This window comes from Eumetopias jubatus, unplaced genomic scaffold, assembly GCF_037043125.1.
Source record: "Eumetopias jubatus isolate StellerSeaLion01/CBP00866 unplaced genomic scaffold, mEumJub1_p1.0 scaffold_13, whole genome shotgun sequence".
Taxonomy (NCBI): domain Eukaryota; kingdom Metazoa; phylum Chordata; class Mammalia; order Carnivora; family Otariidae; genus Eumetopias; species Eumetopias jubatus.
In genome coordinates, this window is record NW_028274819.1 from 3,496,681 (window position 1) to 3,518,091 (window position 21,411).

The following is a 21,411-nucleotide window of genomic DNA, read 5'->3' on the forward strand; positions in this document are numbered from 1 at the left end:
GAGTGGGTGGTCTCAAGCGGGGGGCACAGAGGACGGAGGGGCGGGAGGGCATGTGTGAGTGTCCTCTGGTTGCTGGAGCGCAAGCCCCCAGACGTGGTGGTTTAGAGCAACAGAGGGGGATTCTCCCACAGGCTGGAGGCCAGCAGTCCTAAAACCCGTGTGTCAGCAGGGCTGGCTCCTTCCGGAGGCTCTCGGGGAGAACGTGCTCCACTCCTCTGGCCCAGCCTCTGGAGGGTGCCGAGAGTCCTTGGCGATCCTTGGCTTATTGCTGCACGGATCCAGCCTCTACCTCTGCCATCCTGCAATGTTCTCCCCTGTGTGTCTTTCTGTCCAAATTTCATCTTCTTATAGGGACACCGGTCACTGGGTTTAGGGTCCCCCCTACTCCAGGGCGACCTCATCTTAACTTGGTTACACTGCGAAGACCCCATTTCCAAATTTGGTCCCTTTCGGAGGTCGCAGGGGGACGTGAATTTTTGTGGAACACCATTCAGCCCAGTGAGGGGGGTCACGGAAGGGACCCCAAGCTAGGGTTCCCTGCCTCTGCGGCCTTTCATGTTCTCCGTGACCAGGGACCAAGAGGGCCGGCGGGCCGGACGCCGGGAACGCTGTCCAGCGAGGCGTCCTCTGGCCCCTGCCGCTCAGTCTCCCTTAGGTAGAAATTCTTAACTCGGTGCCGCTCTGCCGGCGGGGCTGGGAATCACGCGCAAGGCGCTGCCAGGATCTGCCTGTGGAGTGGCTGCCATGCTGGGGGTGGGGACGGAGCGTCAGGTGAGCTCACCTGCTCGACGGGAATGCCCGGCTCCCGCGTGGGGGCCCCGCTGCTGGCCAAGTGCCCCACACAACCCTCCGCCCAGCAGCCGGGCCAGCCTGAGGGAACCAACAGGCCTTTGTCTCCTGACGGTTCCTGGGGGCCGCGAACAGGATGCGACCTGACCTGGGCGGGGGAGGAGGAGCGGGGGCAGGTTTCAAGAGCGAGCTGATAATAACGGGGCTGCCCTGCCTGCAGACATCACTTAGCGGGGCACGTGGCAAAGCCTTCAGGTGTTTCCGCCCACAAGCCCTCCGAGGCGAGCATGAGTGTACTTTCCCACATGCTCTTCTGGAACTTTCCCACAGCCCCATCAAAGAGGGGACTCTCATTTCCCTCTCCTTGACCCTGGGCAGGCTGCGGACTCGCCCTTGCCTCGAGCCCGGGCGCTGGGCTGCCACGTCAGGACTGGAGCCCCGCAGCCAGAACCACCCGCTGAGCCCTTCCTGAGTCCCATCCTGCAGGAACCAGGAGACGGGAGCGTGGTCGGTGTCTCAGGCCACTGAGTCTTGCGGCGTTTGCTTGCACAAACAGATCATGGGGCCGTCAGCCCATTTCTCAGGTGAGGAAGACGAGGCTCAAGAGCAGAGGTAAACTTGCCCAGGGCCACACAGCAAACAGACAGGAGAGTCCGAATCCAAAGCCAGTGTGCGGACCTCCAGGCCCGGGCTCCACAGTGCTAACATTTTCTCCCTTGAACTTACCCGCCAACGTGAGTAAAGTAAACGCCACTGGAAGCCCCTTCTACGGGACAGTGCCGGGCTCAGGTTGGGGACCTGGCTGGGAGGGTGGGGGGCCTCATTGCTTTGTCGGTCCTGTTTCCTGAGCACCTGCTGTATGCCAGGCTCCTGCTAGGCGCTCGGAAGTCGAAGGTGAATAGATTTCCCCGCACAGGGTGACTCGTGCTGATGGGCAGGGTGAAGCTGTGTGTGGAGAGGCTCTGGCAGGTCACCCCGTCACCCCCAGGAGAATGGACTCCCTGCCCGTCCGGCTTGTTGCTGTGGTCCCCTCGCTTGACACATAACAATAACAGCATGTCCTGGGGGCTTAGCCCGTCCTGGGCTCTTTTCTAAGGGCTTGATACATATTGAGTGATTTAACCCTTCAGGCCCATTTTACAGATGGGCAGGACTGAGGCCGCGAGAAGCGACATAACTCCCCCAGTGCCCCAGCCAGCAGGAGGCAGGCCTGGTGGTCCGGCTCCGGAGCTGATGCTCATGGCCACAGACGGCAAGGCTTGAGAGATGTGTGCGAGATGATGAACCAGCGTCATCTCTGGGCGGGGCGTGAGGAGGAGGCGTGTGGCCGAGGCGGAGGCAGGACGTGGAGTTCCGGAGGGTGACGGGCACGTCCGCGGCTCCGAGGGGGGCCGCTCATCACGGCCGAGCACACGGGGCCCTGGGGAGGGTGGACGGCCCGGTGGCCCCAGGAGGCAAGTGGGGGCGGTCGGTGGGGTGCTGAGGGAGGCAGGCTCTCTCCTGCCGCGCTGAGCCTCCAGCCTCGGGGCCGCGTCCGGCCTGCTGGTTTTAGGGAGCGGTGAGGTAAGGCACCTGGCACTAACCCACCTCTGTCACATGGTGAGAAAGTCACTCCCGTTTGAATTACTGGTCAGTCCTGAATACACGGAGACAGTCTCGGGCTAATGACGACTTATGTCTTCTTTCACAAAGACAACAGCCCTTGCGTCCAGAGCCTCGAAGGGCAGCCGGTTCCATCGACAATTTCAGAATATTATTTTTTCATTCATTTCTACAGTCACTGTCTGCTGACCCCAAGTGATACCGTGTTTCTGAAATCCCCAAACCACCGTGGCTTCAGTGAGAGAAGTTTATTTCTCTCAAACAAATGCAGTCCTGAGATAAAGCTCCGAGGGCTGCCGGAGAGGCTCCCCCGCCACCAGGAGCCTGGGCTCCTTCCTTCTTCTTGCTGTTTCTCTCATGGTCCAGCCGAGCTGCCAGTGCTCTGGTTATCATGCTTGTGTTCCAGAAGGAAGAAGAAGGGGCTGCTGAAGCGTGCATCCACCTGCCGCTCCAGCCACATGCCGAAGCCCAGAGAAGGTCCATACCTCACTGCACGGTGAGCTGGGAAATGGGCCTGGAATCTGGGCAGCCACGCCTCGGCTAAACCTCAGGGCCCTCACGGAAAGAAGGTGTGGACAGACACTGGGGACACCAGGGCCGTCTGGCACAGGCTGCTTTCCTTTTGTGGTGGAGACATCACGCTTTCTCTTTAATTTAAAATTAAGCAAGGAAAGAGAGTCATTTTAAAGAAAAAGCTAAGTAACTTAGAAGAGCAGGTGGTCTATGGCGAAGGCAAACCCGCCAAGCTGGTTCTGGGGTCCCTGTGATTTGGGAAAGGCGCTGGGACTGGGGAAAAACAAGCCGGTCAGGCGCCGTACTCAGGAGGAGGTCTCAGGGCCCCCACGGAGGAAGAGATGGAGGCAGGGGTCCGGGGAGGAGGCAGGTGCTTGCTCCAGAAGACAGAAAGCATCTGAGCCAGGTACAGGAGCTGGGAGGCCAGGAGAAGGGGGTCCACGGGGAGCCAAGGCCAATGGTGGGAGAGGGTGGAGGCGGGGGCCTGCCGTTGGGTCTAAGAGGAATGAGAAAGGTTTGGAGCAGGGGCGGCGACCTTAAAGGGGGATAGGTCAGAGGTCAGCGGGTCGGAGGCTGCTGAAAGGAACTCATGGGTCGGGTGAGCTAGTCCCGCCGGCGATCCTAAAGAAGCGTGCGGCCAAGGCCCAGTGAGGGCGGTCCGTGGGGTGCTGACCTTGTCTGCATCGCGCATCCCCTTGGGTCCTCACAGTAGACCTGTCCCCGGTCTGTCCCCATTGTACTGCGAGAGGACACTGGTCCCCATGGGGTCACAGCACGTAAGCAGCAGAACAGATCCCCCCTGGGGCTCGGGGTCTGAGGTCCGGCTGCTCCCTGATGCCTGGAACGGTGCCTGGCGCCTGAGGGTGACGGGGCAGATGAGCTGGTAAAGGAGCCAGTGGGTGGGTGGAAGGAGGGCCCACCGCTCTCCAGCAAGAGCTGCAGGGGACAGTGCTGCCCCTCCCTCCACAGGCAGCCCCTGGGGGGAGCCTTTGATTTGCCCAAAATAAAAGGGTGTGGGGACCGGAAGTGTGGCTCCCTGCCTCCACCCTGACTTCTCTGGGCGGGAAGCCAGCAGACGGGGTTATTTCCAGTGCTGGCTGGCTAGCGCTTTCAGCAGAGTATTTTTGGAGCCCACGCGAGTGTTATTTCAGCTTTGGGGTGCTCCTGCGCTGGGCAGGGACACTCCCCGGTGACAGCCTGCGGTGACACCTTCCCTGGACAGGATGCTGGCTGGGAAAGGCTGCACCCCCGCCCTGGACTGGGCCACTTTCTGGGCCTGCCGCGCTGGTGGGGGTACTAGAAAGTTCTGCAGGGCAGGCCGGTTTTTGGTCCAGCAGAGCAACGGAAGCCCTCGCTCTTTCACCTTCTACTGCGAGACCTCCGTGCTCATCACCACCCCCGCCCCTCCCCCATGCACCTGCACTTCTCGCCTGTCCCAAGGGGAAAACCACCTCCCTCAACCACAGTCCCAGGTTCCCCGTGAAGCTAAAACCAGAGGCAAGTCCTCCAAGCACCTTGGAAACAACCAGAGCTGCTGTAACAGCCTTAACTAATGCACCGCGTCCTTCCCGAGCTGTAGCACCTATTCCTCCGTGTTTCCCCTCGTGACTCAGACCAAGCTGAAGTTCAGCCCCTAGCTATCTAGTTGTTTTGTTTTCTCATTTTCTGATGAACAAATACATTCATCGCCGAGAAAGTGAAGCTCACATTTAATCATGTCATTGTCCTGCTACCAGTACGTTACTGGTTCCTTTTTGTCTAGAAACTCTAGCCCTTTCCTTTACCTTCAGGCTGCAAACAGCCCCTCAGCCTGCCAGGAACCAGCCCCACTACTCTATGCGCTTGCTGCCTCCTGAACAAGCCCTCCGATTTCTCGCCTCTGGGCCTTTCCACTTCCCCTTTCCCCATGCCTGAACCACTCACCCTCTGGAAAATTCCTACTTATCCTATGAAGCCCAACTCAAAAGGCCCCTTCCTGGAAACACAGTTAGGTGTCCTGGGACTGGCACGGTCCTTGGAGTCAGAAGCTTGGGTTCTAGTCCGAGCTCTTCTTGTGACCTGACAAATCACTTCGGCTCTTAGGGCTGCCTTCTTGTCATTGTTTCTCTGTCCCTCCCGTTACACCTGGAACCCCTCAATGACAGGCCCCACACTTTGTTCATCCCCAAGTCCTCGCCTCCCTGCCCAAGGCTGAAGGCAGTCACCACCTCATGATAACAAGTCAGTGACCAACCTCAGTGGGACTGCCAGGTGTTACGTTGGCTAGCCCTAGGGGAAGGCGGGAGTGCCCCAACTTTACCCACAGGAAATGCAGGATTGGGGGTCCAATACCAGGGGGCAGTAAGCGCTTCCAGGCCAAGGCACGATCCCTCCCTCAGTGGGTCCTTCCCGTGCCCCCCACGGGTCCCAGCACTGGACATGGCATCATGAGGACTTGGGGCCCAGCTGTGGGGACTCCCTGGGCGTCAGAGGCAGCCAGTGACACCTTCCTGAGGAGGCCGAGAGCACAGCCGGGGAGGAAGGAGGGTGAATCATACCCCGTTTGTTTTACCAGTTGGGTGGCAGAGCCTCTCAGATTGACCTGAAACCCAAACAGAAACCAAACCCACTGGGAGTGTCGTCACCAGCCTAGGGGACGGTGGGCTCAGTGGTCCAGGGGCCCAGGGGTACCTGCCTCCCCAGGACACACCTCTCCCCGTCCCCCACGGCTCTGGGCTTGTGGGGGCGGGAGGCCCCAGAGGAGCCAGGACCACCGTCTGTGGGTGGTCCTGAGCAGCTAGGCCAGGAAGAGGCTGGAGCTGGGGACAGTTCCTGCTACTTCAGGGTTGTGATTACACAGTTCTTGGGCCCCAGGCAGTGGTGAGGCAATGCGTGGCCCCACCCAGGGCTGAATCAGACTCTCTGGGGGATGGGGTCTGGGATCTGCAGTTGGAACAGGCTTCCAGAAGATTCTTGGGGGGAGTGGGGGGTGGCAGGCAGGTGCAGCGTCCCTGCTTCTCCCTGTCCTCACAGGCCTGGCGTCCTCTCCTTCAAGGGTCTGGCCCCCGCGCCTCCCTGGACAGTCGGCACCCACACACTCACGAAGTTCTCCTGCCACCCCGCACTGCACCTCTTTGCCCACTGGACGCCCCCTCGCACCTCCAGGGCACCTCCCTGTCTCGTGCCCCATACGCATGCCAGACACCCTTCCTGCTGGTCGCCCAAGCCCCCCTCCATCATCCTCCACGCAGCCCAGTCCAGTTACCCCCAGCCCCGGCCCCGTGGCCCCTCCAGCGCCCTCCAGCCCAGCCCACAGCCAGAGCTTGAAAAATGCAAATCTGATCGCATGGCCTCCGGCCGGGGCCTCTACAAGGCTCCCCCTGGCTCTCAGGACAGGAGTCAAACTCATGGCAGGTTCTAGCTGCAAAACAGAAGCGGAAAACAGGAGGGAACAGAGCTTGGGGGGGGGGGGTTACGTCGCCAGGCAAGGTGGTAAAGGGCAGTGGGAGGCTTGCAGGCCTCAGGAGGACTAGCAGCGCCCCGGGACTCATGCAAGCCACTCCAGGGAACCTTAGAGCTGGCGCTGCCGCCCAAACCCCCGTGAGGCCCCTGTCGCGCTGCTCCCGTCCGTGCGACAGGCCCCACGAGACCGCCGTATCCCTGCCCTTCCCAGCTGCTCGCCCAGAGAGGCTCCTTGGTCCTCCCATTGTCCGCCCAGCCCCGGGCAGGCCCCCCTGGGGCCCCGCGGGCCTCCCCTCTGTCCGGGATCCCATGTGGCTATCTGTCTGTCTCTCCCGCTGGAACGGAAGTTCCGCGAAAGCAGCTGGATGACATACTCCCGTGCTGGTGTCGTCTACCACATCATAGGTGCTCAGCAAACACTTGTTGAAAAGCAAACGGGTGAAGGACACTGAACAGGCTCTTTGCCCTAAACTTGAGTTCCTTCGTCTATGAATGCCTGCCTTCCAAACTTGTCTATCGATCGGGAGTCTTGAAGGCCCCCCCGTGGATGCCTGAAACCCTGGGTGGTACTGAACCCCCCATATTGTTTCCTGTCCATACGCACCTAGGATAAAGCTTCATTTCTAGGTTAGGCGCAGTCGGAGACGAACAGCCACACAAACAAAAAGGGATGTTACAATATATGGTAGTGAAAGTGACGTGAATGGGCCCCTCTCTCAAAATGCCTGGCACCGTCCCCGCCCTGCTCCTCATACCCACGCGGCGACACGGCGGAGGGGATGGGGCGTCGGGCTGCCAGCAGGAGGACCACCTCGCCAAGACCGCCGCAGGCGGGCAGAAACAGGAGGGGCGGGAAACCGTGGATGAGGGGCTGGGGCGACGGTCATGTTCTCCCGGACAAGCAGACATTCTCGGTTCTCTAAGTGGCCAGAGTGAGGTCTTTTGTCTGATGGCCCTCTCCTTCCCGTGCCAGACGAAGAAGCCATCGTCCCTCCCTCTCGCTTCCCGGCTTCCTCCTGCGCCCCCAGCAGGCTCCGGACCTCACCATGGGAGGCGTGAGGCAAGTGCCTGATGACCTCCCCCAGGCTCACCCAACCCTGCAGCTGAATTTTTTTCTAACTTGAAACACCACCTTTATCACATTCTAAATCCCTGGGTGATCACCGTCACTGCAAATCCCAGAAAACCTAAGCAAACGGGCTTAAAGTGTTGGCTCCTGGGACAGGGAGCCCGGGCAGAGTGAGCTGATTCAGGGACCCTGAGCTGCGTGTCCGGGCCACGCTGGGGCTGGGGTCACGGGCCCTCCCTCCTGGCTCACCCCGCGCTCTAAGAGCCGGCCACACAGCGGGGCTGGCACTCGAACCCAAGCAATGGACTCTGGAGGCCGGCCTTCTGCAGAGGCCAGCCTTCTGGGGAAAATGACATCTCCCAGCCTTGCCCACCTATGTACATTTATCTCATTCTCTGTAGTCTTTGGTTTATGGTCTGGGCTCTCAGTGGGGATTCCTCTCTCCGAACATAAAACCCCCCAAGGACGCGGCAGCCAGCTGAGAGGCACAGGGGCTGCTTCCCCAGGCACCTCCGTGCCTCCAAAGACCTCCAGGACGGAACCTGTGATTCGAGTGTTTTGACCCAGCCAAGCTGGTGTAAGGGCAAGTCCTTTTAAAACATAGTCACTCAGAAACCATTAAAATGACTAAATTTAGTGATCTTTACAAGGTGCCAGTCACTCCCAGACACCGCACCTCATCTCTTTGAATCTTGCAGCAACCCTGGGTGAGGGTCTAATCAGGTGAGAAAGGGGGCTTGGAGGTGGTGCTCTGCTGTGGGGGTCACCCAGCTAGAAGGTCAAAGCTGTTGGCCCTCCGCTAAGAGCGCAGAGTGAATGCACAGACGGATGAATGGGAGCATGAATGAAGCAGACAGCCCGCAGCAAAGGGCTGTGTGCTCTTAGGCACATGGCATTGATCCTGCCTGGAGAGAGGGACCCTTGAGGTGGCCTGTGGTGACTCAGGGGGTGGGAGACACCTCCCTGGGGCCCCTGGATCTAACTCGCTGGGACTAGACCCTGTGAAGGGCAAATCCTGGGGCTTGGTCCCTGCGGGACACGCTGGCTGGGGGTGTTGGCATTGGTGATGAACAGAGGGGCAGCCTGGCCCCCGAGAGAACGCTGCTGGCCTGCCCGCATCCGCCCCGGCTGGGACTGTCACAGCCTGACCACCCCTCTGCATGTGCCCTGGGGGATGGGGGGTCAGACAAGGCTGCCATCAGACTGGGTGTCTGAGCAGGGCCTTAGGCCCAGTAAGGACTGCAGATGGGGAGTTCAGGCATGAGGTGCGCGGGGCTGGGTGGCCCTCCTGTGCATCGTGATGCTGCCAGGCAGGTTGATCTGAGGGGCCTGGGGACCCTTGGGAGCTGGGTCTCTCCGGCCAGAAACCCCTTTGGGAAGAGTAGCAGGGACCCAGTCTCCCAGCGATGAGCCAGGATTTATGATCACGTTACCTCAATATATACAAACATAAGGTCAGATGGGACCTTATGCTTCTGAGCCTCGTGAACTATAAAATGCCAGTAAAATTACAAATCAGGGAGAGAAAAACCCACAAGACACATACAATTTAGATTAATAGCACAATGAAATTCATAGTTTATTTAATATGAGGTATGTTTTTTTGTAGTAAAATGTACACAAAATTTACCCTTGTAGCCATTTTTTGAGGGCCACTGAGCGCCTTCACACTGTTGGGTAGACACCCCCACCATCCACATTGACAGGCAGGTTTGGGAACTCAGGAGGCCTCGCACCTGCATGATGCCTGGGGTGACTCAAAGGGCCCGGGATGTTTTTCTGTTCAAGCCATACCACGAAAGCTCCCATCCACGGGTCACGTGCTCTGGCTCAGTGAGGACTCCATTCAGGCACTGAATCGGTCTCTGTTCCTTGGTGAAAATTAATGCGGTTAGCACACACATGTGACTCCTGCCGTCCATGTCACTTAGTCGGGGACTTAAGACACAGGGCTTCTGTGATAAAAGGGGATCTCCACTGCCAATTTTCCCTGCAGAAGGGAAGTCCTGTCTCCATCAGCATATGTCGGGTGACTGGCCATCTTCACGTGAGCAAATGCCGCTCCAAGTCCCACTTGCCCGCCGGGTCCCAACATAACGCACAGCATCACGTGGCTAGAAAGCCGTCAGCAAGGTGACTCAGAGTCGGTATCATGGAAATACAAACACAAAACTAACACAGACGCAGGGAGCTTGCGGTTGCTAAGAACAGTCAGGGGCCTGTAGTCGGATTCTGCTTTTGTCTGGGGCCTGATGGAGGGTGGGGTCCTCGAGAGAAGGGATGGGGCTCCGTGGGGGGGATAAGAGAGGGGGCGGAAAGGAGAGGCTGTTATACATGGGATCAAGACCCAAGGGGGAGGGGGCCTGGTCTGCACCTTTGGCAACTGGGTGGATTGTGGTGCCAGGTGTAGAAGTGGACGCAGGCAGGGGGAAATACGGAGTCTGCGTGCCATGGGCAGAATAATGCCTGACCCCCCACGATGCCCACGGCCTAATCCTGGACCCGTGAACGTGCGCTTACATGGCAAAAGGTGTGGCCCCTCGGCAGCTGACAGTAGGGGTCTGGGGTCTCAGAGAACCACGTGGCAGGCACCGGGGACCTGGCGGCTGAGGCCGAGGGCCTGGCTTCCCTGGGTGCTGAGTGGGAAGAGGGTTCTGGACATGCAGGGACGGGGTGTGGGGTCTGCGATGCGGTGGCCAGAGGAAGAAACAGCGGGACAAAATGTCGTGCAATTATCAAGACAAGCATCAACTGCTGCGGAGGTTGAGCAACAGACCACAAGTACACAATGGGTTTGGTAACCTGGGACCTCACAGGTGCAGCTCGGCGGGGGTGGGGGGGTGGGGGTGGAGACACAGGGCGTGGTCCTGCGGTGCTAGGGAGGAAGACGCAGCAGGAGACGAGATCGGACGGGGGAGGGTCTGCCTCGACCCTGCCCCAGTGCGAACCTCCAAAAGGGTCTGGAAGGGCCTGACAGGGCTCCACGTGTATGCATGTCCACAGCGCAGGGGGGCTGGCTGGGGTGGGAGGGCAGAAGGGGAGGGTATGAAGCCGGGAAACCTGGCGGGAGCACGAGACTAGGGAGTTGGCCCTCTCTTCCAGGAAACACTCAGCCAAACTCCCCTTCACTGGCCTGAAAGCTCCCACAAAGCATTTACACTTGGGCCTTTGCGCCGTCTTTCTCAGGAGATGACTTGTGTGCAACCTTTACTGGAACTACAACTCTCACAAAAAAAGTCCTACAAAAAATATAAATGGAACATGAATTGTTTTTTTGTGAAGTTGCCCTGACAAATTCCTCTAAAAATTGTAGCCACCCCCCCCAGCCAGGGCGGGGTGTCACTGGTCCCACCACAAAGGTCCTAGTTCCAATCAGACGTCAGTCAGACCCGTCCCGGAACACCTTCTCCCTTGAAGCGCTGCTTCAAATCATCGGTGGGGAAAATGCTCAGATGTGAGAGTGACAAGCGACATCTCAGGACGAGCGGCCACGGGCTGGCCCCATTGTAGTGAGATCATGAGGAACAGAACCTCCGCGGCTCTGGGTGAAATGTCACTGCTTATTTTTGAGGTACCTGAGGAACAAGTTGCCACAGATTTGGGCAAGCACTTTATATTTGCCGAATCATCCCTTTTTAGGGTGATGAAGCCACAAGGGGCAGAGCCAGGGGTGGACCCCATGCTCCGCGGCTCTCTGGGGACACTCCCACCAAACAGTCCAGGTTACACCTATTCCTGTATCTGGTGGACAATGAAAACACATTACAGGAAATGTAGAAAATACAGGAAGTATAAATATCATTTAAAAACAATCATTCTCAAAGATTTGCCGTGTATCTTTCCACTTCCAGTGCCCATATACGCATTTGTGCTTTTGCTATAGGCCTGTGTTTACTTTCATTACACTTTCCCTTTCGTTTCACAAAGTAGGGAAGCTATGTGCTTCCTGAGGGCAGGCTGCTTGTCCTGCTGTCGCGCCCCAAAGCCTGGCACGGTGCTGGTGAGGGCGGAAGCCTCCGGCCCGCGGATGTGTGAACTGGCCGAACAAACGGGTGCCTCCATCTGGCTCCACCAGCATCTGCTGGGGGGCAGCTGCTTGTGCAGGTGCCCATCACCAGGCTCTACGGCTCTGCCCTGGTACGGGGGCCGGCCCACCTCCGGGCCCCTGGAAATGGGTGGCGGGCATGGCCTACAGGCGCAGGATGGAGCCTCTCTTTGCCCACCATCTTCTCCAAGTCTCGGAATCAGATCTCAGCCTCCAGAGGAGGTCACGTGCGGTGTTCCAGAGCCCAGCTCCGTCTCCCTCACCGTGTGGCCAGGAGCTGCTCTCCATGGAGGTCCTGGGGTGTGAGTGCGGGGGTGGGAGGTGGTACGGGATGACACCCGGTGCCTTCACAGCATGCAGGACTGAGAGACGGACCACAGGAGCGAGCTGGTGGCAGAGCTGGGGACCAGGCCCGGTGTGCTCGCTGGCCGTGGAAAATTTCAGGTGCAGAAATCACAGGTCATCAAAGCCTCTATCATGACTCGTGGTGTGATGGACGGCTGGGTGCTTCTTCCGGGTGTGAGAGGCATGCAGGGGGACGTCGGGTGCATGTCAGGATGTCTGGCATTTACCCTTTCAGTAGCTTATCTCATAAGCCATGAGGGAATGGAAGAACCTCTGAAATCTGCCTCTGTTCAAGAAATAGGGACGTACTTTCCAGCAAACCTACTTCCCAAAGCTACCCGTCAGCCAAGCCTCTGACATTTATCGACAGTGCTGACGTGTCTGTTATCCACAGAGCTAGCTCTGCCCCTCCGCCTGAAGAACAGGGGTGCTGGCCGGCAGGTGGGGAAATGCACAGTGCACCACACAGGGCCAGGCCGCGCCGGTGTGGGCTTGAAACAGGCTCAGGGCCTCGGCGGCACCCTGAGCTTGTGAACTGCTTGAACTTGTATTCCTGGCCAGGAGCTTGAGGTCTACAGTGCAGGGCCACGTCTCTCTCATTTCCTGTGGTGGCCCCAGCCCTTCGCCATGCCCGGCACGGGCATGTACTTGCTGAAGGCGTGCAGGGGCTCAAAGGCTGGTCCATAGCTTAGCAGGACAGTGTGTTCAGGACCTCAGCCATGTAAGGCCACGGTGGCACGGCATGACATCACGTGTGGCTTTCCCAAGGTCACAGCTGGAAGGCCTGAACGAGGGACGGCCACTTGGCTCTCTGATGCCCTTCAGCAGCAGGTGGGCCTGAAGCTGGTGAAAGGTAGCCTCTAGCAGACCAGTCTGCTGAGCGCAGATGCTCCCCTTGTTAGTGGCTCCTGGAGCTGTTATGAAGTCCAGCTACCCTGTTCATGGCTCAGCCTAAGAGAAGCGGCAAGGGGTACTGAAATTGACCACAATGGGACTTTCGAGAATATGGGAAATGAAGGAATCCTTAATAGGAATGTAAAATTCTTTGTAATATGGAGTTTCCCACTGTAAAGGAATAAGCTTTAGCAGGATTACCTTAGAAGCAGAAAGACCACTTTTTTAAAATTACAGGACCCTGTTATCAGAACGGTGATTTTGACATAAAACAGTAATAAGCTGTGGCATCGCAGAAGTCCTAGTATTGCTAAGGACTGATGTTTGTAGAGCACTGACTGTGTCAATCACCCCTGGGCACTTAACAGTCCCAACGCAGGCCATCCCCCCAGGCTTACTACCCCCTCCCGACAGCCTCAAGGGCCAGGAGCTCACCGGGTATCCCCTGGTGTACAGGTCGATGCGGATGGTCTCAGAGCCTCTGGCCGACTGTGGCAGCAACAGAGTGACCCGGGGTGACCGCGTGGGCTCTGGAGCCTGACAGCCTCGCTTCCACCCCCAGCTCGCCCCCTGCTACGGACTTCCTCCAGCTGCCAACCGCACACAGGTCCCCCACCTGTGGAGTAACAACACTGATCACTGCTGACTCTGACGTTCCTTCTACGTGCTGGGCGTGGACCCAAAACTTCCTCCTGCAGAGACTCATTTCCAGGGACAAAAGGCTCTCCCCCTCAAGGGCGATCATGAGGCTCGAATGAAGGCATCTGCATGGCGCCCGAAGCCCCGCCAGGCATGGAGCAAGCACTCAGTGAATGCTGGCTCTGAGGGGTCAGCCGTGGCTCGAGCACTGGGGTCCCTCGTCCTGGCTCACTGCTAGGTCTTCACGGCACCGGTGCGCGGAGGCACTTGGTCAACCTTGGTGGGGGGACCCAAGTTCGGGCTGTGCGGATGCCCTCGGGCCCCCGGAGAAGGGCAGTTGGGTCACCAGGGGGTCCCCACGGCGGGCCCATCTGAGTCGCAGGACGTCAGGGACACGGCGATGCTGCCGCCACCGCCTCTACCGGGCGCGTTCTCGCCCTCGTTCTCGTGGCCGCGGGCCTGCTGATCCTCCACGATGAGGTCGGCCACCAGGTTCAGCTGGCAGGCCCTGAGCGCCCTCACCAGGTGCGACACTGTCACGTCCTCCCTCTTGGTGCTCTTCCAGACTCTCAGCGACTCCCTCACCTGCTCTGTCAGATTTCGGGGATACTTCTCCTCGATGGCATCGATCTTGGTGTCCGTCACTTTAAGGTGCCGGGCCAGTCTTCTCCAGTCCTTCCCCACATTATCACAGATGATGTCAAATGCGGCACGCAGGTCTGGGGAAAGAAGAAAATGATTTACCAAAAGTTTGGGGAGCTCGTTAGGAGATAAGCAACCCCATCCCCCCAGTGGGCTTCTTGGTGCTGACCTAAGTGCTGGGGACACAAGAGGTCCTCTTGCAGAGGCTGGAGTCACCCAGCAGTAGAGGGGCCAGGGGAAGGTCAGAGAAAACCCAAGGGGGGCCTCTAGTCCTGCCGCCAGCCTACTCCAAAACTGCCCAAAAGGTGTGGCCCTCTGAAGAGGGGATGGCTGGTGCGGGTGGTAGTGCGGCTAACTGCCTGGGCGGGGGAAACTGAGGGAGGGCCTGGGAGTTTTCCAAAGGAAGGAAATGGAATTACTCCCCCATCCTACCCTGTAGTTAAGTGGTGGCCCCTAAAAAGTTATGTCCACCTCAAATCCCTGGCACTGTGAATGTTAACTTATTTGGAAAAGGGTCTTTACGGATGTGATCAAGTGGAGGATCCTGGGATGAGGTCATCCTGGATTATCCAGGTGGGCCCTAAATACAGTGACAAGTACCCTTAGAAGACAAACAGCAGAGGAGGCCGTGTGATCATGGAGGCAGAGATGGGAGAGATGGAGCCATTTGCCACAGAATGCCCAGAGCCTCCAGACTCCGGAAGAGGCGGAAGGATGCTATTCTAGAGCTTCCAGAGGAAGCCTGGCTCTGCTGACAATGTGACCTTTGACTTCTGGCTCCAGAACTGCGAGAATCGGTTCCATGTTGCCTCAAGGCCCCGAGTTGTGGTCTTTTGTATGGTAGCCCCAGGGCACTAAAACCCAATTCTTATTTTGGAAGCTGCCTGGACTGACCACCAGTCTTTGGTCCCTGGCTACCATGTCCTCATCTGCTGAAAGGTCACGACCGAGACCAGCAAGTGGGGCACTACCGACCCTAACAGGCAGTTTCTGGAATGAGGGAGCAAGCAGAGAGGAAGGACAAAATGCTGCTCGGAGGGCCCCCGCAAACGTGTATCTTCAGCTACAGAACCCCAGGATGCCGTCAGTCTGTGTGCCTACTCTGCTCCGGCCCCCTGGAGGTGGGCACCTGTGTTACTGTGACCACTGGTACAGAGAGGGAAACTGAGGGACAGGGAAGCAAAGTGATTTTCCTGATGTCATACAGCTAGACAATGGCACAGCCAGAAAGCGAAACCCTGACAAGTCAGGTGCCGGTCCACTCGGCCAGGATGCTATCCCGTCTTTTGTGCGAGAGTAATACAGGACGGGCCCTCATCAACCCACCCCTACCTGTCAATCTCTGGTGTACTCTCCTGCAACACATAGTATCTACACACGTACAAACACAGACGGACACAGAGAAATCTAAAATGTTCTGATCTGTGTTTTGTGGACTGCCTTTTAAATGTATTATGGCAACAATCTCCCCTCCATTGAATGTCCCTGAAAACATAATTCTTCTACGTCCTGTTCTGTTTGCACAGCACTGAGCGTGTGTATACGTTTATATACGGGTCTTAACGGAGTTAACACCTGTGCTGTTAGAGGTCTACCCTTTCCCTTTGGTGACCGAAGGACTGAGGCCAGGCCAGAGCTCCAAGCCTATGAGGATGTCCCGGAAGCACTCCCCATCACCCCCTCCCAGGGCTCTGAGAACACAGGGGTGTGGCTGAGAAGCCCTGCTCTACCCAGGTCTCATTTTTACTCCTCGAAACCTCTGCAAGCCCCAGGTGAGGGTGGAAAGCGGGGATGCCCGAGCACAGGGTAGGAAGCCACACAGAGCTGACCTGGTCGGAGGGGCCTAGGTGCTAATACCACCCAGCCACCCACGGCTGCCTCAGGTCAGTCCTAGTTAGCAAGGGCTGTGCATCTTAGGCTCCTCACTTCACCTTCCAGCCATGGTCCTCCGGCTGGTAAGACATGAATAAGAAAAGCAGAACCTAACTACGGGGATATCGTGAAAACTAAACAGCTGGGCTAGAGACATTTTCAGTACTGTTCTGACAGCGTCAAGGGCACAGTCGGGCGTTCCCAGAGGCAGAAGGAAAACGAAAGCAGCCGCAGGCTCACCTAGCTCCTCCCACCCAGAGGAGGTGAGCAACGCCCTTTCCTTGGAATGCTTTCTAATTAAGCCGGAGGAAGGGGGGGGGAGGTGATAGAAAAAATACTGGGGAGAGAGAGAGAGAGAGAGAGAGAGTTTTCACGTTTTCCAACCCAGAGTAAGTTAACTTTTATGAGTTCTGGCTCTCCCATCTGCAAAGTGGGCAGCTCACCTGTCTTCCAGGAGTGCTGAGACAAAACCTGCGCAAATCGAACCTGAGAGAGGTTTGGCGCGGCGGACCGGCCACAGCTACTGCCCGGCACACGGGCCCCGCCTCCCCCGGGCTCGGTCAGTCCCCCGGCCTCCCGGGCCCCGCCCGGCCCCTCCTCCGGCTCCCTCGGGCCCTGGCCCCCCGCGCCCACCTCGCTCCTCCGGCGGGGCCCTGCCCGGCGCGCCCGCCTCGAAGCTGTCCAGGCGCTGCAGCAGGTCCTGGCGCCGCAGGGAGACGAGCAGCTCGCGCAGTAGCTCGGTGTGCTCGGAGTCCAGCTCGTTCTGCTCCAGCAGCACGTTGAAGAGGTCGAGGCCGCTCTGCATGCCCTCCAGCTTCCTCTTGCCCACGCGGCCCCGGCACAGGAACTTGAGCTCGGTCAGCTCGTCGTTCGACAGGCCGATCGACACCGAGTGCAGCAGCACCAGGAACGGGTCCATCGTGGCGGGCCGCGGGGGGGCCCAGCCAGGCCCTCCGCGCGTGCCCCGCTCCGCCCCACCGTCCTCTCGGCGGCCCGGCGGCCCCGCGGCCCCCGCGGCCGGGCTTCCCCGCCACACAGCCCGCGCCACTGGCGGGGGTTCCTGGGCCCCACTACCGGACGTCCGCGCGCACGCCCACTCCGCCGAGGTCTCGCGAGAACTCTGGGGCCCGCGCATGCGGCCGTGGCCCGACTGTAGCCATTTCCGCCCGGGAGGCGCGCGGCCGCCGCCAGGGGGCTTCCCCGGGGAGCTCGCGGCGCCGGGTTGGAGGGCTTCCGCGCCTGCGCCCTGCGGACCATCTTCCGCCCAGTGAGGCTACTGTGGCCCCGGGGTCCGGAGACCCAGGCGCGGGCTGAGAGGGTGGACCTGCGTTTCCTGGGCAGTGCTGCACTGCCGATGCCGATGATAAATGCTTCTATTATTAACATTTGTGAAAGTGCAAAGGGTCTTTTAATGCTCCATGGGCAGAAAAGACGGTTCAGAGGTTTATTGAAGTTGCAAAGTTTGATTTCATTAATATTTCATTTTTATAGTCATTTATGCGTTCGAATGCTTTTAGTTTATTGAGCGCCTACTGTGTGCCAGGCAGTAGGTGCTGGGAACACATTTGGGAGCAAAGAGAAGTGCCCGCCTGCCGGGAGCTACGTCCTCAGTACCCAAGCTTACATAATACAGATAAGAAGGTCGTGCCGCAGGCCGCAAGTTAGTTAGGAGCCAGGGCAAAGAAGATAAGGGGATGGGGCGTGTGGAGGGCGGGGCACGATTGGAGGGGTTGGTCAGAGCAGGCTTCACTGCGCAGGTGCAGGTGCAGGTGCAGGTGCAGGTGCGGCGACCAGGTGCAGGGGCCAGTGGCCAGGTGTGTGGCTGTTGGGGGAAGGGAAAGGGTGCGGGCGGGGGCACAGCCACAGCAGAGGCACTGAAAGCGGAGGTTCCGGGGACACCTGGAGGACCGAAGGGTCTGGAGCAGAGAGGGGGGTCGGCGGGGGTTGCCAGAGAGGAGAGGGGAGGGGTGGATTAGGAGGGTGCCTCACGGGCCAGGTGCAGACCCGGCTGTACTGCTCCTGAGAGGAGCCCCTGCAGAGTGCGAGCAGAGGAGTGAGGCCATCGGGTGTCCTAAAAAAAAAAAAAATATATATATATATATATATATACAGATAAATACACATATACACACACACATAAATATTTAATTGAGACAGAATTCACAACCCATCTAACTTACCCATTTAAAGTGTACATTTCAGAGGATTTTAGTATATTTGTAAGATTGTGCAAGCCTCACCATTAGGTAATTTTAGAAATTTTCATCAGTCTGAGTAGAAACCTGCTGCCTATTAGCAGTTACTTCCTTTCCTTCCTCCTCCGCTCAGTTCCTGATAACCACGACTTTATTTTCTGCCTCTTTGGATTTGACTATTCTGGACATTTCATATAAACGGGACCATACACTATGTGGCCTTTTGTGCCTGGTTTCTTTCACTGGGCAAAATGTTTTCAAGGCTCATCCATGTTGTAGCATGTGATGGTTCTCCATTCCTTTTTAATGAGTCAAGTAGTAGTCCACTGAACAGATGGACCACATTTGTATATATCCAGTCATCAGCTGATGGACATTTTGTTTCCACTGTTAAAAACCAAAACTCAACTGAGTAAATTTGAAGATCTAATTGACTTTATTCAATAATTCATGAACCAGACAGTATCCTATGTAGCAAGTAGAAAGCTCTGGGGAGCTGAGTGTACAAAACAGAGGGTTTTTATAGACAGAAGGGGAAGAAAAGGAAGTTTTCTAAGGAAGAGTGGATTGTTCTGGCAAGGTCACCTTCCTTTGGGAGAAGGTGGAGGTCTATCATGCAGATCACCTCACTAGTGCCCAGCAGGGAACCCCAGATTGTCTGGTTTGAAGTTACATTTCTGGGAGAGGGTGGAGTCTTGGTTTGCTGTTGTGGGGAAAAGTGACTCTGTTTTTGGCCCGTTGTTCCTTTTTTAACAGCACCTTTTGGCTGTTATGAATAATGCTGCTATGAACCTGGTGTTACATTTTTAGAGGGTCACTCTGCCACTGTGTAGAAGCTAAATAACCCTGATGAGAGATGAGGGTACTTGAACCAAGAGCAGGGTTGGGGAGGACCTGCTAGAGATGTTGATTGGACAGTGGCATGCACAGGACAAGGGTTTGGAATCAAGACCTGGGCAGGAGATGTGAATTGGGGAGTATTCAGCAGATAGATGTGTGTGTGGCGGTTAATTTTAGGTGTCAGCTTGACTGGGCTAAGGGCTGCCTGGTAGCTGGTCAACCAGATTCTGGGTGTGTCTGAGGGTGTGTCTGCAAGAGATGAGCATTTGAACTGATGCTCTGAGTGAAGCAGACGGCCCTCCCCAGTGCGGGCGGCATCATCCAATCTGTTAAGGGTCCAAATAGAACAAAAAGGCGGAGGAAGGGAGAATTTGCACTCTCTGCTTGAGCGCCATCCCCCCACCCCATTTTCTGGCATTCACACTCAGACTGAACTTGACCCTGGCTTTTCTAGGTCCCCGGCTTGGACTTCTTGGCCTCCATGACCCCTCGAGCCAATTCCTATGATAAATCTCTTGTATTGATCTCTATGTAGCCTAACGGTCCTTTTGTCTGGAGAGCCCTCACTGGTATAGTACTTAGAGCACTTGCAAGGTGAGGTCATCTATGTGGAGGGAGCAGACAGAAAAGAGGGTCAAGGGCTGAGCCCTGTGGCGTCCAGCTTTTCAGGAGAAGTGCAGGGGTCTGTGAAGGAGGCTGAGAAGGAGCCCCTCGAGGCAGGAGGTCAACCAAGGAGAGTCAGACCACACCCCTGCTGGCAAGTCCTATTTCTTTGTCCCTTGCACGTCTCTCGTCTCCTGATTTACCATATACTTGGCTTCCTGCTCTGCATTTTTCACCCATCTCTCCGGCCAGAATGTGACACTTGGAGGCAGGCTCCCAGCCTCCACATCCTTGCTGACTCTGATTACTTTCTGTTTTTGGATCATAGCCATCCCAGTGGGTGTGAGGCGGGATCTCCTTGTGTTTTTAATTTGCCTTTCTCTGGTGACTCATGGTGCTGAGCATCTTTTCATGTGCCATTGGCCATTCTGTCTACTCTGGGGAAATGTCTGTTCAAGTTCTCTGCCCGTTTTTCTTTGGGTGGCTTGCCCTTTTGTTGTTAAGTTGAGGAGATTCTTTATATAGTCTGGATACGGGTCCCTTATCAGAAATACGATTTGCAAATGTTTTCTCCCATTTTGTGATTGACACTCTGCTGATTGTGTCCTTTGATGCACAAAAGCTTAAAATTTTGACCAAGTCCATTTTATGTATTTTGTTTCACTTGGCGTTGTGTCTTTTTTTTTTTTTTAATTTTAAAGAGAAAGCATTTGTTGGTTTCATGGATGCAAACTGATCTTTGGGAGGACAGTGAGCAGAATCATTTCCTTTCTGTTTCTCCTTGTATTGTTTCAGTTTCCCCTGGGTGCTTTTTCTTTTGTTTCGGTCTCATTTATGATGAAGGCTTTCCTCAAATATCCAGGGATTCTGGGCTTTGCTCGGGGGTAGTTAGTCTCTTCCAAAGAAAAAGACCCTTTCCTGACGATGGAAAGGGGTATATGGTAGGGCAAAGAATGGCCCCCCATGATGTCCACATTCTAATTCCCAGCCCCGTGAATACGTTAGTTTACGCGGAAGAAGACGTGATAAAGATCCAGGTCTGGAGCTGGGAAGATTGTCCTGGATTATCTCCGGGGACCTAGTCTAACCAGGAGTCCTCATAAATAGGGAAGGACTTGCCCTGACGGCTGGCTTGAAGATGGTGGAGGGGGTCCAGCCTTGCAGACAGCTCAATTGTAGCCCAGCGAGTCCCGTGTCAGATGTTCGACTTATGGAAACGTAAGATAATACATTTGTGTTGTTTTAAGCCCTTAAGTGTGTGGCCATTTGTCCCTGGAAGTAACCAGAACATTAGCACAGACCCCGCGGGCTACGGCTTTTCCTTCCCCGGTGCAGCTCCCACAGGCAGCCAGCAGAGGGCAGCAGCCACCGGCAAGTAGAACCAGGCTCTCACGACTGTGGCTGGAAGCCAGGACTGCGAGACAGGACCGGTCACCACCTGGCGAGGAGGGGTGACCAGAGGCTGCTGAGGGGGTGTGACTTTCTGAGTCCTGGCTACAGGTGTGTGTGGAAGTTTATTGCACGCATAAGATGTACAGTTTTCTGGATGTCATACTGCAGGAAAATGGGGGGGCAGGGAGAGCTGGGAGGGGGCAGGGGTAAGGGGCGAAGAGAAGGGGGGATGAAAACAAACGGAACACAGCAAATCAATGACTTGGCAGAAACCTCAGCATCTACAAGGTTTGCCTTTTCTCCAGGGATGCAACCCTGGCAGGCTCCTGGCGGGGGCAGCAGACACCAGCCCATCTGAGGAAACGCGGTTAAAATGCCTGGGCTGGTCCAGGTCAGTGTTTCAGGCACCGCCCGCTCCTCTGCCAAGAGCTGGGTGAGGGAGCAGTGGGTGAGCTGCCTGCCATGGACATATCTGTGGTCCAGAGGCATCAGAGCCTTCCACATACCCCTTACCTCCTCCGCCAACACCC

The 21,411-nt window shown here is 56.9% G+C and overlaps 1 protein-coding gene across 1 annotated transcript; it reads right to left on the reverse strand.

Moving 5' to 3' along the window:
* Positions 1-8,962: 8,962 nt before the first annotated feature.
* FADD (Fas associated via death domain) lies at positions 8,963-16,925 on the reverse strand. Its single transcript, XM_028118162.2, has 2 exons — positions 16,485-16,925; positions 8,963-14,056 (listed from the first exon to the last, which is right to left on the reverse strand). The coding sequence occupies exons 1-2, from the start codon at positions 16,768-16,770 to the stop codon at positions 13,680-13,682; spliced, it is 663 nt and encodes a 220-aa protein (XP_027973963.1). The 5' UTR covers positions 16,771-16,925; the 3' UTR covers positions 8,963-13,679.
* Between the last annotated feature and the right edge of the window lie 4,486 nt (positions 16,926-21,411).

Coding starts and splice junctions, on each gene's coding strand:
- FADD (XM_028118162.2), bottom strand. CDS start 16,770: ATGGACCCGTTCCTGGTGCTGCTGCACTCGGTGTCGATCGGCCTGTCG. Junction 14,057..16,484: donor GGCCCCGCCGGAGGAGCGAG/GTGGGCGCGGGG, acceptor TTCTTTCCCCAG/ACCTGCGTGCCGCATTTGAC.